Source organism: Phasianus colchicus, chromosome Z (genome assembly GCF_987193195.1).
Source record: "Phasianus colchicus chromosome Z, bPhaCol1.hap1.1, whole genome shotgun sequence".
In the NCBI taxonomy this organism is placed as follows: Eukaryota; Metazoa; Chordata; class Aves; order Galliformes; family Phasianidae; genus Phasianus; species Phasianus colchicus.
This window is the reverse complement of record NC_143476.1, coordinates 8,648,808-8,659,445: the sequence shown is the minus strand read 5'-3', so window position 1 is coordinate 8,659,445 and position 10,638 is coordinate 8,648,808. Positions and strand designations below refer to the sequence as shown.

General features: G+C 57.9%; 1 protein-coding gene across 1 annotated transcript; it reads left to right on the top strand.

Annotated features, from left to right (window-relative positions):
• The first annotated feature begins 2,060 nt into the window (after positions 1–2,060).
• Positions 2,061–8,797, top strand: LOC149912412 (maestro heat-like repeat-containing protein family member 2B). The gene is made up of 21 exons (XM_090131060.1): positions 2,061–2,240; positions 2,399–2,521; positions 2,656–2,821; positions 2,957–3,055; positions 3,207–3,358; positions 3,708–3,851; positions 4,241–4,333; positions 4,618–4,687; positions 4,805–4,918; positions 5,004–5,077; positions 5,408–5,527; positions 5,671–5,778; positions 5,960–6,119; positions 6,247–6,287; positions 6,466–6,600; positions 7,036–7,050; positions 7,363–7,470; positions 7,746–7,865; positions 8,037–8,159; positions 8,283–8,438; positions 8,660–8,797. Exons 1-21 carry the CDS (start codon positions 2,061–2,063, stop codon positions 8,795–8,797), a joined length of 2,439 nt encoding a protein of 812 aa, XP_089987186.1.
• Positions 8,798–10,638: the final 1,841 nt, after the last annotated feature.

Genomic DNA, 10,638 nt, shown 5'->3' with positions numbered 1-10,638 from the left:
GTCCTGCAGTACTCCAGAATAAACACTGCAAATACACTGCAGTTCATTTAATCCATCCAGTTATTCAGTGCACTCTTTTTCTAGCCAGGCTACTCGGTCCTCTACAGCTCCTGGTCTTCTGAAAAACATCAGTGTTTTGTTATTCATTTGGAAGCTCAGTGTTACGTCCTGTGATCTCTCTAGATTTCTCCATGAGAATATGTAGAAATCTGTAAAGCTCTGATGTCCCTCAGTTCACTACACAAAATTTAAGGGCAGTGCCAAATTCCGTATATCTAGTTCATCCTGCAGAATGATGCCATTTTTTTATCTCAGTGAAAAGTATAGCAGTCAAAACAGGACTGGATTTTTGTTCCAGGGCAGACCAAATTTCCTGCCTACCTTCAAGAAAAGCTCATCGTGTGTAGCTACAGTTACGTACAGATGCAGCTCCTCTGTTAAAATGTACAGAGAGAATGTTCTCTAACCTTGATATGAGATATTTACTGATCTTGTATCATGAGTGACCTCCTGATTCTTCACGCCTGACAATTTTTAAATAATGAGAAATAAAAACACATATTTTTCAAAACAGGTATAGAGATTGACTTACAAAAAAATGTTTATCTTGAATCAATCATACACTCACCATTGCAATAAAAAAAAAATAAAAAAAAAAAAAAAAGAAAGAAGAAAAGCCACATTCTTACAGTGGCATTTTACAGTATTGTAATTCTGTTGTGTGAAATCAAGGTTCTCTCATCGTGAAATAATGACCAAGTTCTCTTTTCATATCTAAACATACAAATGCTAAAGGCAGCAGTGCTGTTCAAGAATACATTACCAGCTCAAACACTGCTTTGGCTATAAAACTGAAGGTAGTAAGGAATTTTATCAAGGAATCACAGAATCACAGAATTGCCAGGGTTGGAAGGGACCTCAAGGGTCATGAATCTCCAACCCCCCTGCCACATGCAGGGCCACCACCATTCCACCTAATGCTAGACCAGACTGCCCAGGGCCCCATCCAATCTGGCCTTGAACACCTCCAGGGACGGGGCATCCACAACCTCCCTGGGCAGCTGTTCCAGTACAGTACAGTCATGTTTTAATTTCAGTCTGAGTCAGGACACACTGCATAGCAGAATACTTGTATTTGTACTGTATTAATTGTGACTTTCAGAGTTACAGTTAAACAGTTTGGGCCCTGATGACTTCAGCTGTTGAAAATAATGCAGCCTAGTCACCTCCTTGGACGGTGACAGCAGTGGAAATGTGAAATTGCTGCCTTCCCTTTTCTTTTTCATGGTTTAGACTCTAAGGTTAGTGTTGCTAGCTAGGTTTGTCATGTTTCTAATGTTATTAGAAATGTAGCAGCAGAGCTCCAGATAGACACCAAAAGAAGTGAAGCTTCTATCTTCATGTGGGCTGGACTCTTAACTGTACGCTTTTTAATAAAGGAGATTATTTTGTATGCCAGCATTTTCTACAATAGAGATTAGTGTGTGTAATACTTTCCATGTATCATCTTTCCTCCTTTCTCACAAGGGAGAGCAGAGGCTCTCCCTCAGCTGAGGTCATTCCCTGCTTGGAATTCCGCATGGAACCGGAACCCCAGAGCCGAGTGCATCACAGAACATGCTGCGTTTGGGGGCCTGCAGGGCTGCCCTGCGTGCTGCCTGGTCCCCAGCCATTCCCTGTGAGGTGACACTGCGCTGTGATGTCACAGTGGTACCTCGTGCGCCCTCGTGGCAGCGGTGGGAGCGGTGGCTCAGTCCGCTTGTGGGACCCGCAGGAAGCGGAACCAGAGAGAGCGTTGCGTCTACCTGGAGATTTCCTGCTGTCATGGAGCGGCTGAGAGCCCTTCGAGGTGAGTCCCTCCACCTCTCCGCACGCCGTGACGCCGCCCGAGCGCACGTGTGCCTCCAGAGTCAGTTCAGGCCGCGCCGGCAGCACCGTCCTCGCTCTGCTGAGCGCAGCTGCCCGCCGTGGTTTCCCCGGCACCCCAGCAAGGGGAAAGCTCCCTCCCCCGTCCCCGCCAACCGTGGGGCTGGAGGAGCGTTCCTCCCAGAGCCGGCCGGATGCTCGGCCCTGGCTCCGAGCGACACCGGCGGCAGCTGCTCCGCTCTTTGCTTCCAGGTCTCTTTGCCTGTGTGGGCTGCGTGCCCAGACGTACGCGTCGCAGGGAGAGAAGCAGGGTGCCGAGCCCTGTCCCTGTCTCCGCTGTGACTGTGCTGCAACAGCGCCTGCAAGACCGGGAGGTGAGCTGGGGACGTCCGGCCGTGAATCCTTGCCGTGGCGCAGTGCCGTGGTCCTGTGGGTGCCGGGCCGCGGCACCACACCGGCACGGTGATGGGTGGCAGTGGGCGGCTCCCCGAGAGCAAGGGCAAAGCAAAGCATGACTGGTCCCTGTCCCCAGGGTGATCGAGCACAGGTGTACCGCGAGCTGGAGGGCGCCCTGTGGGAAGACGACAGCCGCCCGCCGTGCGGAGTGGTGAACCGGCTGCTGGCAGAGGTGTCCCGGGACCTGACGGCAGCCCAGGTGAGGGGTTACAGCCAAAGGCAAAGGGAGCCGCTGCCCGTGCTGGTGTTGTGCTGGTGGACGGCGGTGGCTCAGCCCTTCCCAGGGTCTCAGGCAGTCTCCTGGACGGTGTGTCACCAGTGACTCCTTTTCAGGGTGTCAGGGACAACGTGAGGACGGCTGCCAGCAACGTCCTGGTGGCTCTGGCCCGGATGCATTTCAGCTTGGTGATGGCTGAGCTCCAGGGCCAGCTGAAGGCCATCGGTGAGGTATCCAAGGATTTCGTGCTCATCACCCTCAGCAAACTGTTCGGCATCTACGGTAGAGTGCTCTCAGCCACCCTACACCTATGACAACTGGGGAAAGGGGTCTTTCCTCTCTGGGGGATGCAGGGCTTCGCCCCCTCCTCTGTTGCTGCCAGGGCTCTGACTGTGGACCTCTCCTTCCTCTCTGCAGCTCCACAGTGCATCCCCTTCACGTGGCTGATGCTGGCTGGCCTGCGCAGTGTGGTGGGCCAGGTGAGGAGCGGCCGGACCCTGCGCCTCGCTTGTGCTGGTGAGTGCCGGACCAGAGCAGGGGGCCTCGGGACAGCCCTTGCACCTCGCCCTGCTGCAGGCTCTCACAGGCTGCCTTTTCTCTCACTCTCTTTAAACACAGAAAATAACAATTACTATTCATATATGTTTCTTTAATTTTGTTTTCTCAGTTGTGAAACAGTGGCTGGAAGGAGTGAAGATTCACTTGTCCTCTGGATCCCAATGCCCCTGGCCTGCCATGGAGAAAGAGCAGATCTATGAGAACCTTCAGGAGCTGCTCTTCTCTGTGCTGAGGAACTGGCAGGACTGCCAGGAGGAGGAGGTGAGCCTTGCTGCGCTCCCAGCCCAGGGTGGCAGCGGGGGCACCCATGTGGCAGCTCTGTCTGTGCCCAGTGGGCTGGCAGCTGAGCAGTGATGGGAGGGAGTGGGCTGGCTCTGCAAAGGGCCCTGAAGTGGCTCTGTGGCAGGGAGCAGCTGCATGTCACAGCACTGTGGCAGGAAGAGCTGGGGATGAGGGTCCGGGGAAAACCTGCCTGCCCTCCAGAGCGAGCCCATCTCTTGCTGGGCGTGGGGGTGTGGGGAAGGGGAAGGGGAAGGGAAAGAGAAAGCCTTCTCTGTAGGAAGGGCAGACCTTCGGTCTTTGATGCCGGGCCTCTGCCATCCCTCTCCAGGACAAACAGGCCGTCCTTGGGGCCGTGGCTGCCATGCTGGATGTTCTCCTGCAAGAGGAGCTGCACCAAGAGCACGTCTGGGAGCAGCTCCTCTGGCTCGTGCACCCGTGTCAGGAGATCCAAGACACCTGCAGGGTGGCCAAGGTGAGACGCTGTGCAGGGCTCAGGGTAGACATGGGGCCAGTGCAAGTGCCACGAGGGGTTGGGGGGTGCAGGGAGGAGGTGGGGAGCCCTTGGAGAAAGGAGGAATGGGTGCCTGAGAGCCTGAGGAGCTCTGTGCTAGCAACTGGGGGGACCACATCCAGTTGCATCTGATGGGGGAGAAGAGGGCTGCTGGGTGGGAAATGCCTGCAAATGATGCCCAAACACGGCTCGACTGAGAGCAGAGAGACTCTCAGTGCTGCTGGGAGGTGGGGGATAAACCACCTGTTCAGTAGCTTCTCCCTGCAGAGAAACAATTGGGAGGCAATTTCTCCACTCCCAAGTGGCTAGATGTGGCTTCATCCCTTTCTTCCTCTCCTGGTCTCTTGCAGAGTCTCACTGTCTTCCTGGAGGCCTTAGAGGGCATTGAGTCTGTCATCCAGAAGGACAGGTTTCTGGACGTCACGAGTGCCGTGTTCTACCAGGCAAGGGGAGCCTATCCCTGTGCCCACAGCAGTTTCCCTCTTGGCTAAGTCTGAGGAGGACTGCAAAGGTCTGAGCCCCTGACTAATGCAGCTCAGCCTTGGCTCCTGCATGCTCATGGCTGTTCCAGAGCCGTGCCTGTCCCCCCGGGGATGCTGTGAGGCAGGCTGGGTTTTGTCTGCCTGTGCTCTTCCTGAGAGTGCCCAGGGAGATGAGAGCAGCAGCACAGCGTCTTTTCCGTCCTCAGTGCTGATGTGATTTTCTCATATGGACTTTGTTCCCACAGCTCTATGACAACACCAAGCAGCACAGCGAGGCTGATCGTGTACAGCTGACCCACTGCATCATGCTGCAGGGTAAGGAGAGGAGCTTTGGCAATGCTTGCAGTGCCCTTGCCACAAGGGCCTCTCTCACAAACCTCAGGAATGGGCATGAGTTTCTTGCTAACATAGCGTGGGATTTCCTCCCTGCAGCCCGTATCTGCCCAGAGGAAATGGTCCTGTTTCTGCAGTCACAGCTGGGCGAGGACTGGGAGGCTGGACGCGTGGCAGCACTGGGTCTGCTCGGTGCTCTGGCTCGCTCTGATGGTCAGTACCACAGGCTGGGACTTCCAGGGATCCCCTCTGCCATCGGGGTTGTGGCTCCGCTCATGCTTCTGTGCATCTCTTGCAGAGCCCATGATGATGGAGAAGCTGCCCCAAGTGGTTGAGGCTGTGCAGTGTCTGTGCAGCGACCTCAGGATCCGGGTGAGCTGCTTTGGGAAAAGAAAGCTCTTTTGGGGTGGTGATGCTGCTGCCAACACGGGCAGGGCTGGGGTGACTAGAGAGGTGCTGGGGCATTGACCACACGGTCGCGATGGCTCCTGTGGGAGAGCAGGCAGAGTGGAGCGGGCAGGTCCCTGTGCTGTGCTTGGAAAGTGCACAGCCTGGTGCTACGGCCTGGCCCTCACCTCAGGAGCCAAGGCTTCTCCTCTGCTCCTGTTGTCTCTGCTCGTGCCCAAAGGCTGCCCCGATGAGCAGGTGGCTTCCCTTTGCCTTCTGACCAGAAAAATCACACCCTCAATCGACCCCTGGCAGGTGAGGACGGCAGTTCTGCACTTCATCAAGGACCTGCTCAGTTCAAACACCCGGAGCTGCTCAGCCTGGGATGTGGTGGGGCACATCTTCACTGAGTTCAGCCGCACCGCTGGAAGAAGGGTAAGGACAGTGGGCAGCATCTTCTCTGGGAAGACCTGTGCTGCTCAGAGGGTGGCACAGAAGCACCGCTGGGGCCGCACCTGAGCCTCCTGAGAGGCTCCTGAGAACTGAGGTAACCGGGTTTCAACACCGTTGTTGTGCAGGCAGCTGGAGACCTTTCTGCCCGGGAAGCCCAGGAAGAAGGAGCTCTGCAGGAGCTTTGCATGGACATCCTGGGGTCTCTGGACGTCTCTGCGACAGGGATGTCCAAAGTAAGTCACATCTGCCCTGCTGCTGCTCCTCGCCTTCGCACCACCTGTTCCTCATCCCACCACCCCAGGTCTCTCCTCCAGCGTGCTCTGAAGCACGCAAGACTCAGGGAAATTCAGAGTCCTCTTCATCTCTGAGCGGAGGCAGGAATGCTGACACGCTCAACTGCCTCGTTCCCGACAGCTCCTGTGGCCACGGCTGCTGCTGTTCGTGGTGCCAGCCCAGCACACCGGCATGCTGATCCCGGTCTCGCGCTGTGTCCGAGCCCTGGCCGAGAGAGAGGATCTGACAGGACGGCGAGTAGAGGAGCTGGATCCCCATTTCCTCAGCTCCATGTTTCAAGGTAGGAGCAGAAGCTCCGCCAGTGAGCTCTGCTGACCTGTGCTACCACCCAGAAGGGACAGCGGAGCTGCGCGTGGCTGGGCACGGAGCGTCTTGGAGTCTGACTCAGCACTTTTTTCTCCTCACAGGCCCACGACTGACTCCCCAGACACTGCTGGCGCGCCTGCTGGTGAGTAGATGCTCCAGAGCCCAGTGCCACCAGCCCCCGGGAGGAAGCAGCACGGCCATGGGCAGAGCTGTTGGCTGCTCCTTGCCCGCCAGGGCAGAGCTGTTGGCTGCTTCCATCCTGGGGGGAAGCCGCTGCTCTTGCTGCAGAAGTGACCCTGCTTCTCCTTGCTCTCGCTCAGGTGGTGGCAGGGAGCCCTGTTGCAGGCAGCGAACTCCAGGCCGCTGCCTTACAGCTGATGCAAAACCTCCACAGCAGGTTCCACAGAGCTGTGGGGGCCATGTGGGCCGCTGAGATCCCCCTGCTGCTGCAGTGTCTCCAAGGTAAAGTGCTGGTGGGGAGGGAGAGGCGGAGGCAGGGAAGGGCGGGAGTGAAAATGCAGCTCTCTCTGCAGGGTGGCAGAGGGGAAGCATTGCCTGCAGCCCAGTGCTTGCTCTGCTGCTGTTCCCATTCCAGGGAGACAGCGCTGAGGCCCGGGGATCTTTCCCCGTGGGGATCTGCCCCTTCCAGGACACGGATGGGCCCTTCACGTCCCCTCAGTTAGTTCTGTGTTCCTGCGGGGACAGTGTTTGTGGGGAGGGACAGGTCATGGTGGAGGGGGTGCGCGTCCCAGCTTGGCAGTGTCAAGTGCCCAGGCCAAGCCAGGTTTGCAGCAGCTCTTCTTCTGTGCCTTGATCCCAAGTAAGGGTCTTTTTCTTCCTGTTGCTGTGCAGGGAAAGATGAGAGCTTCCTGGACACTGCAGGGTGGGAGCGCCGTCTGCTGAAGGTACAGCACTGCTGGGTGCAGAGAAGTGCTTGCCTGCCCCAAGTAGCCCCGCTCCCATATGAGCCACCACGGGACAGGAACAGCCTCTCCAGTGCTGCTGAGGAGCCTTTGAGGCGCTGCCTCTTCCGCTCTGTCCCAAGCCCAAGGGGGGTCTTAGGAGAAGGGGGGCAGGTGGCTTTAAGGGAGGGAATGCTGGGGGAGCTGGGAGAGGAACTGTTCTTCCAGACACCTCTCCCCAGAGGGCTGCAGCAATTGGGGTTGAGGGAAGAGGCAAAGGGCAAGGGAACATCGTCTTCTCCTGTTCTCCAACAGTTCCTCAGGGCGTCAATGGACACCATACGGGATGAGGGCTGGATCGAGGCCCTGAGCTGTGAGCTGAGCCGGTGGCTGAGCAGCTCTGCCAGCAGCTCTGCAGAAAAGGTGAGTTCCCCCCGGCTCCACCCAGCGGTGCAGCTGCAGGTGTCCAACTGGGGCTGGGGCTGCGGCTGGTGCTCTGCCCACGCGGGATGCTGATGCTGCTTCCCCAGCCTGTGCCCCCAGAGGGCCTTTCCCTGCAAGCTGCCCAGGGATGGATAAAGCTCAACCCTGCAGCTGCTCTCAGTGACTCCCGGGGAGCGTGGCTCCTTCCACCTGGCCCTTCCCCAACAGGTTAAGCTGCTGCCACATCTCAACTTCTTCCTTCCCTTCCCCTGCAGTCTTTCCTGTACAAGGCTCTGGGCACAGTGCTGGGAGCCTGTAAGGGAGTCCTCCACGTCCAGGAGAAGCTGCTGCAGCACCTGGAGGAAGCAAACGCGGAGGACCCATGTGAGGCCCAGGTGAGCCCTGCTCTCCTCCAGCTCCTGCGAGCATCCCCGCTCCGTCCCTGGGGCAGAGGGCTTCTCCTGGCCCTGCTCCGCGCCTTTCCATCTCCTCCCTGCTGCCCTTTTCCTCAGGAGAGGATCTGTAGATTCAGGCCTGTGCCAACTGCCCCTTGTTCTTTTGTGCAGGGAATGGTCTCTCTTCTGAGCCACGCGGCTGAGAGTAACTTCCAAGCAGTCCTGGCCACGCTCACCACGTTTGCGTCCAGGCTGTGCAAAGGCCGCAACGCGAGGATTTCCAGGCGCAAGAAGGTAAAGCGTTACGGGTTTCCATCTTGGCATTCTTCTGCCTTATTTTCTGCCCTGGAGCCCAGGTGCATCGCGGGGCACTGGGGGCCGTTGAGCGAGTGTCTCAAGGCATTTCTTCCCACACAGATGGAGCTGGACAGCACGAGAGCTCAGGCCACACGCAGCGCTCTCGTGCTCGCCCACGGCAGCTTGGCACTGCGTGCCTCCAAGGAACAGCTGCTCGCCCACCTGGAGGGAGACATCGTGGGCAACATCCTGATGCTCTACAGCTGCAGCTGCCGGGTGAGAGCTCAAAGCGTGCCAGGGTGTCTGAGCGCCCAGCTGCAGCCCCTCCACAAGGGGGGATGCTGAGAGGGATCTTCCCTTTCCAAAGGTCCCCCGGGGAATGGTTTTTGCCCAGATGAAGACCCAAGCCCTTCCCTTAGCGTTGCCCCCACGTGTCCCCCTTGCAGCCCTTGTCCCATCCCGCAGTTCAAAGAATGTTCTTCTCTCTTGGGTCTCAGGACCTGCAGAACAACCTCGCACTGGTGCAGAGCATCACCGACTTCAGCTCTGCCTTCCAAGCAGTCGTGGGTGATTCTGCATGCTTTAATCCCTCCTTGAAGGGAAAGCTTCTGGAGATCCTGATGGTGAGTGCCTAGAGGCAGGGCTGCCTGCAGAGTTCTGGGCTGCGCCACGCGGCCCGCTTCCCTGGGGGCACACAGGTCTCCATCAGCCACACGTCTCCAGCTGGTGGGGACTTTGGGTGCTGGAGGCAGCTGCTGGGCAGTGGGCTAGGTGCACCAGCTGTCGAGCTGCTGCAGCCTGCAGTGCTTCCATGGGAAACATGGGAGTGATGGGGCTGATGTGTGGCAGTTGTGTCTGTCTCAGGGCTGGGTAGAACAGCTCTCGTGTGCCCCCTGCCCACCTTGACAGTGTCTCTCTGGGATTTGCAGGACCTGCTGAAGAAATATTATTTGGGCATCCCTGTCTCCCCAGTGCCCCTCAAGGTGGTTCTGGCCCTGGAGCAGTTGAGGTAAGGTCCCCATTTTGGGTAGCTCCTGAAGGCCTGCAGGGGGTAGGGGGTGAGGAGCCGCATCTATAGGAGTGAAGACTGGGCTGTTGTGCCCAGCAGAGCTGAGGTTCTGGGCAGGGAGAAAGGCCCTGGTGCTCCTGTCCCCTGGCAGGGAAGAGAAAGGAAGAGTTGGGGTCTCCTTCCCTTCAGAGAGGGAGCTGGTTCAGTGCTGCTGGGGAGGAGGTGGGCGCTGCTGGAACTGAAGACAGTGCTCAGCAGCAGGAGCTGGGGGTATTGGCTTGGTAGCTGTCGATTAGGAGAAAGTCAGATGTTGTCTGAACCAGTCTGGAGAGCACTGCTAAAGGCCCTTTCTGATTTCTCTTCCTTTCTTCCTCCTGTCAGCAAGCTGAAGCCCACTTTCGAAAGCAAGGACATGCGGGAGATGTTGGTCCTGTGCTGCAAGAACATCGTGACGCACCCTTCAGCAGAAATGATGCTGAAGATCAGGAAGTCACAGCACGCAGCGCAGTACCTGCAGGTAACCTGCCGTAACTTTCCCGGCCACCTCTCGGTCAAACCCGACCTCAGCACACACAGCCTGTGCTCTGGCAGCAGCCGTGATGCTAAACCTCACTGCCCTCTTCTGCTTTCAGCTTCAGCAAACGTCCCTGAAAGCTCTGGGCCGGCTCATGGCGGTTCTGCTCCAGACAGAGCCCAGCGGCGGCTTCTTTCAGAACATAGTGCATGTGAGTATGTGTGGGGCAAGGGAGAAAGCATGGTGCCTGTAAGTAGTGGGGGCAGATCTGGGGACTGAGAGGGTGATCAGAGGGGAGCAATCTCCTGCTGATGTGCCAGCTCACTGCAAGCTCAGAAATGGGCAGAGCGATGGGCCCTGCAGGGGAAAGGCAGGAGCCAGCCCCTGGCAGGCCACAGCCGAGGAAAAGCTCCCGGGTTGGCAGGCAGGATGACTGCAGAGAGCGGGGGCAGCAGTGCCGGTGCTCAGTGAGGCTGGAGGCCACGTGGAGCCACAGGGCAGCCTTGGGGGAAAGTGCTGGGGAAGGAGGGACAGGGAGAGGGGCGGCAGGAGGGAAAGCAAAGACGTCCTCAGTGAGACAGATGCTCTACCCCAGGTCCTGCAGAAATCCATGGTCTCAGACAACGTGTGGGAGCGCAAGAGGGCCCTGCAGACCTGCTCCCAGCTGCTGGCTGTTTGCGAAGAGCTTCGAGTGAGTAAAGAGCCCCACCGCATGCCCCCTGCTCCCTCCCCAGAGCCCCTGAGCTGGAAGGCGAGCTCTGCCCAGCTGTGCATGCTGTGCCACGGCGTGAGGAAGGCACAGGCGGAGAAGCCAGGGAGAGCCGGGGCTGCCTACAGCTTTCTTCCTGCCTCTCACCCCTGCAGAGAGCAGATGCCTGCGAGCACTTTGGCTCCCTGGTGGGATTGCTGGCGCCTCTGACGTGCGACCCCATGCCCGCATCCCGCCAGTTGGC

What these genes read in the sequence shown, in the direction of transcription:
- LOC149912412 (XM_090131060.1), top strand. Translation starts at nt 2,061, where the DNA reads ATGCTCGGCCCTGGCTCCGAGCGACACCGGCGGCAGCTGCTCCGCTCT. An exon ending in AGCGCCTGCAAGACCGGGAG is followed by an intron (nt 2,241 to 2,398) that starts GTGAGCTGGGGA and finishes CCCTGTCCCCAG; the next exon opens with GGTGATCGAGCACAGGTGTA. An exon ending in CACTGCTGGCGCGCCTGCTG is followed by an intron (nt 6,288 to 6,465) that starts GTGAGTAGATGC and finishes GCTCTCGCTCAG; the next exon opens with GTGGTGGCAGGGAGCCCTGT.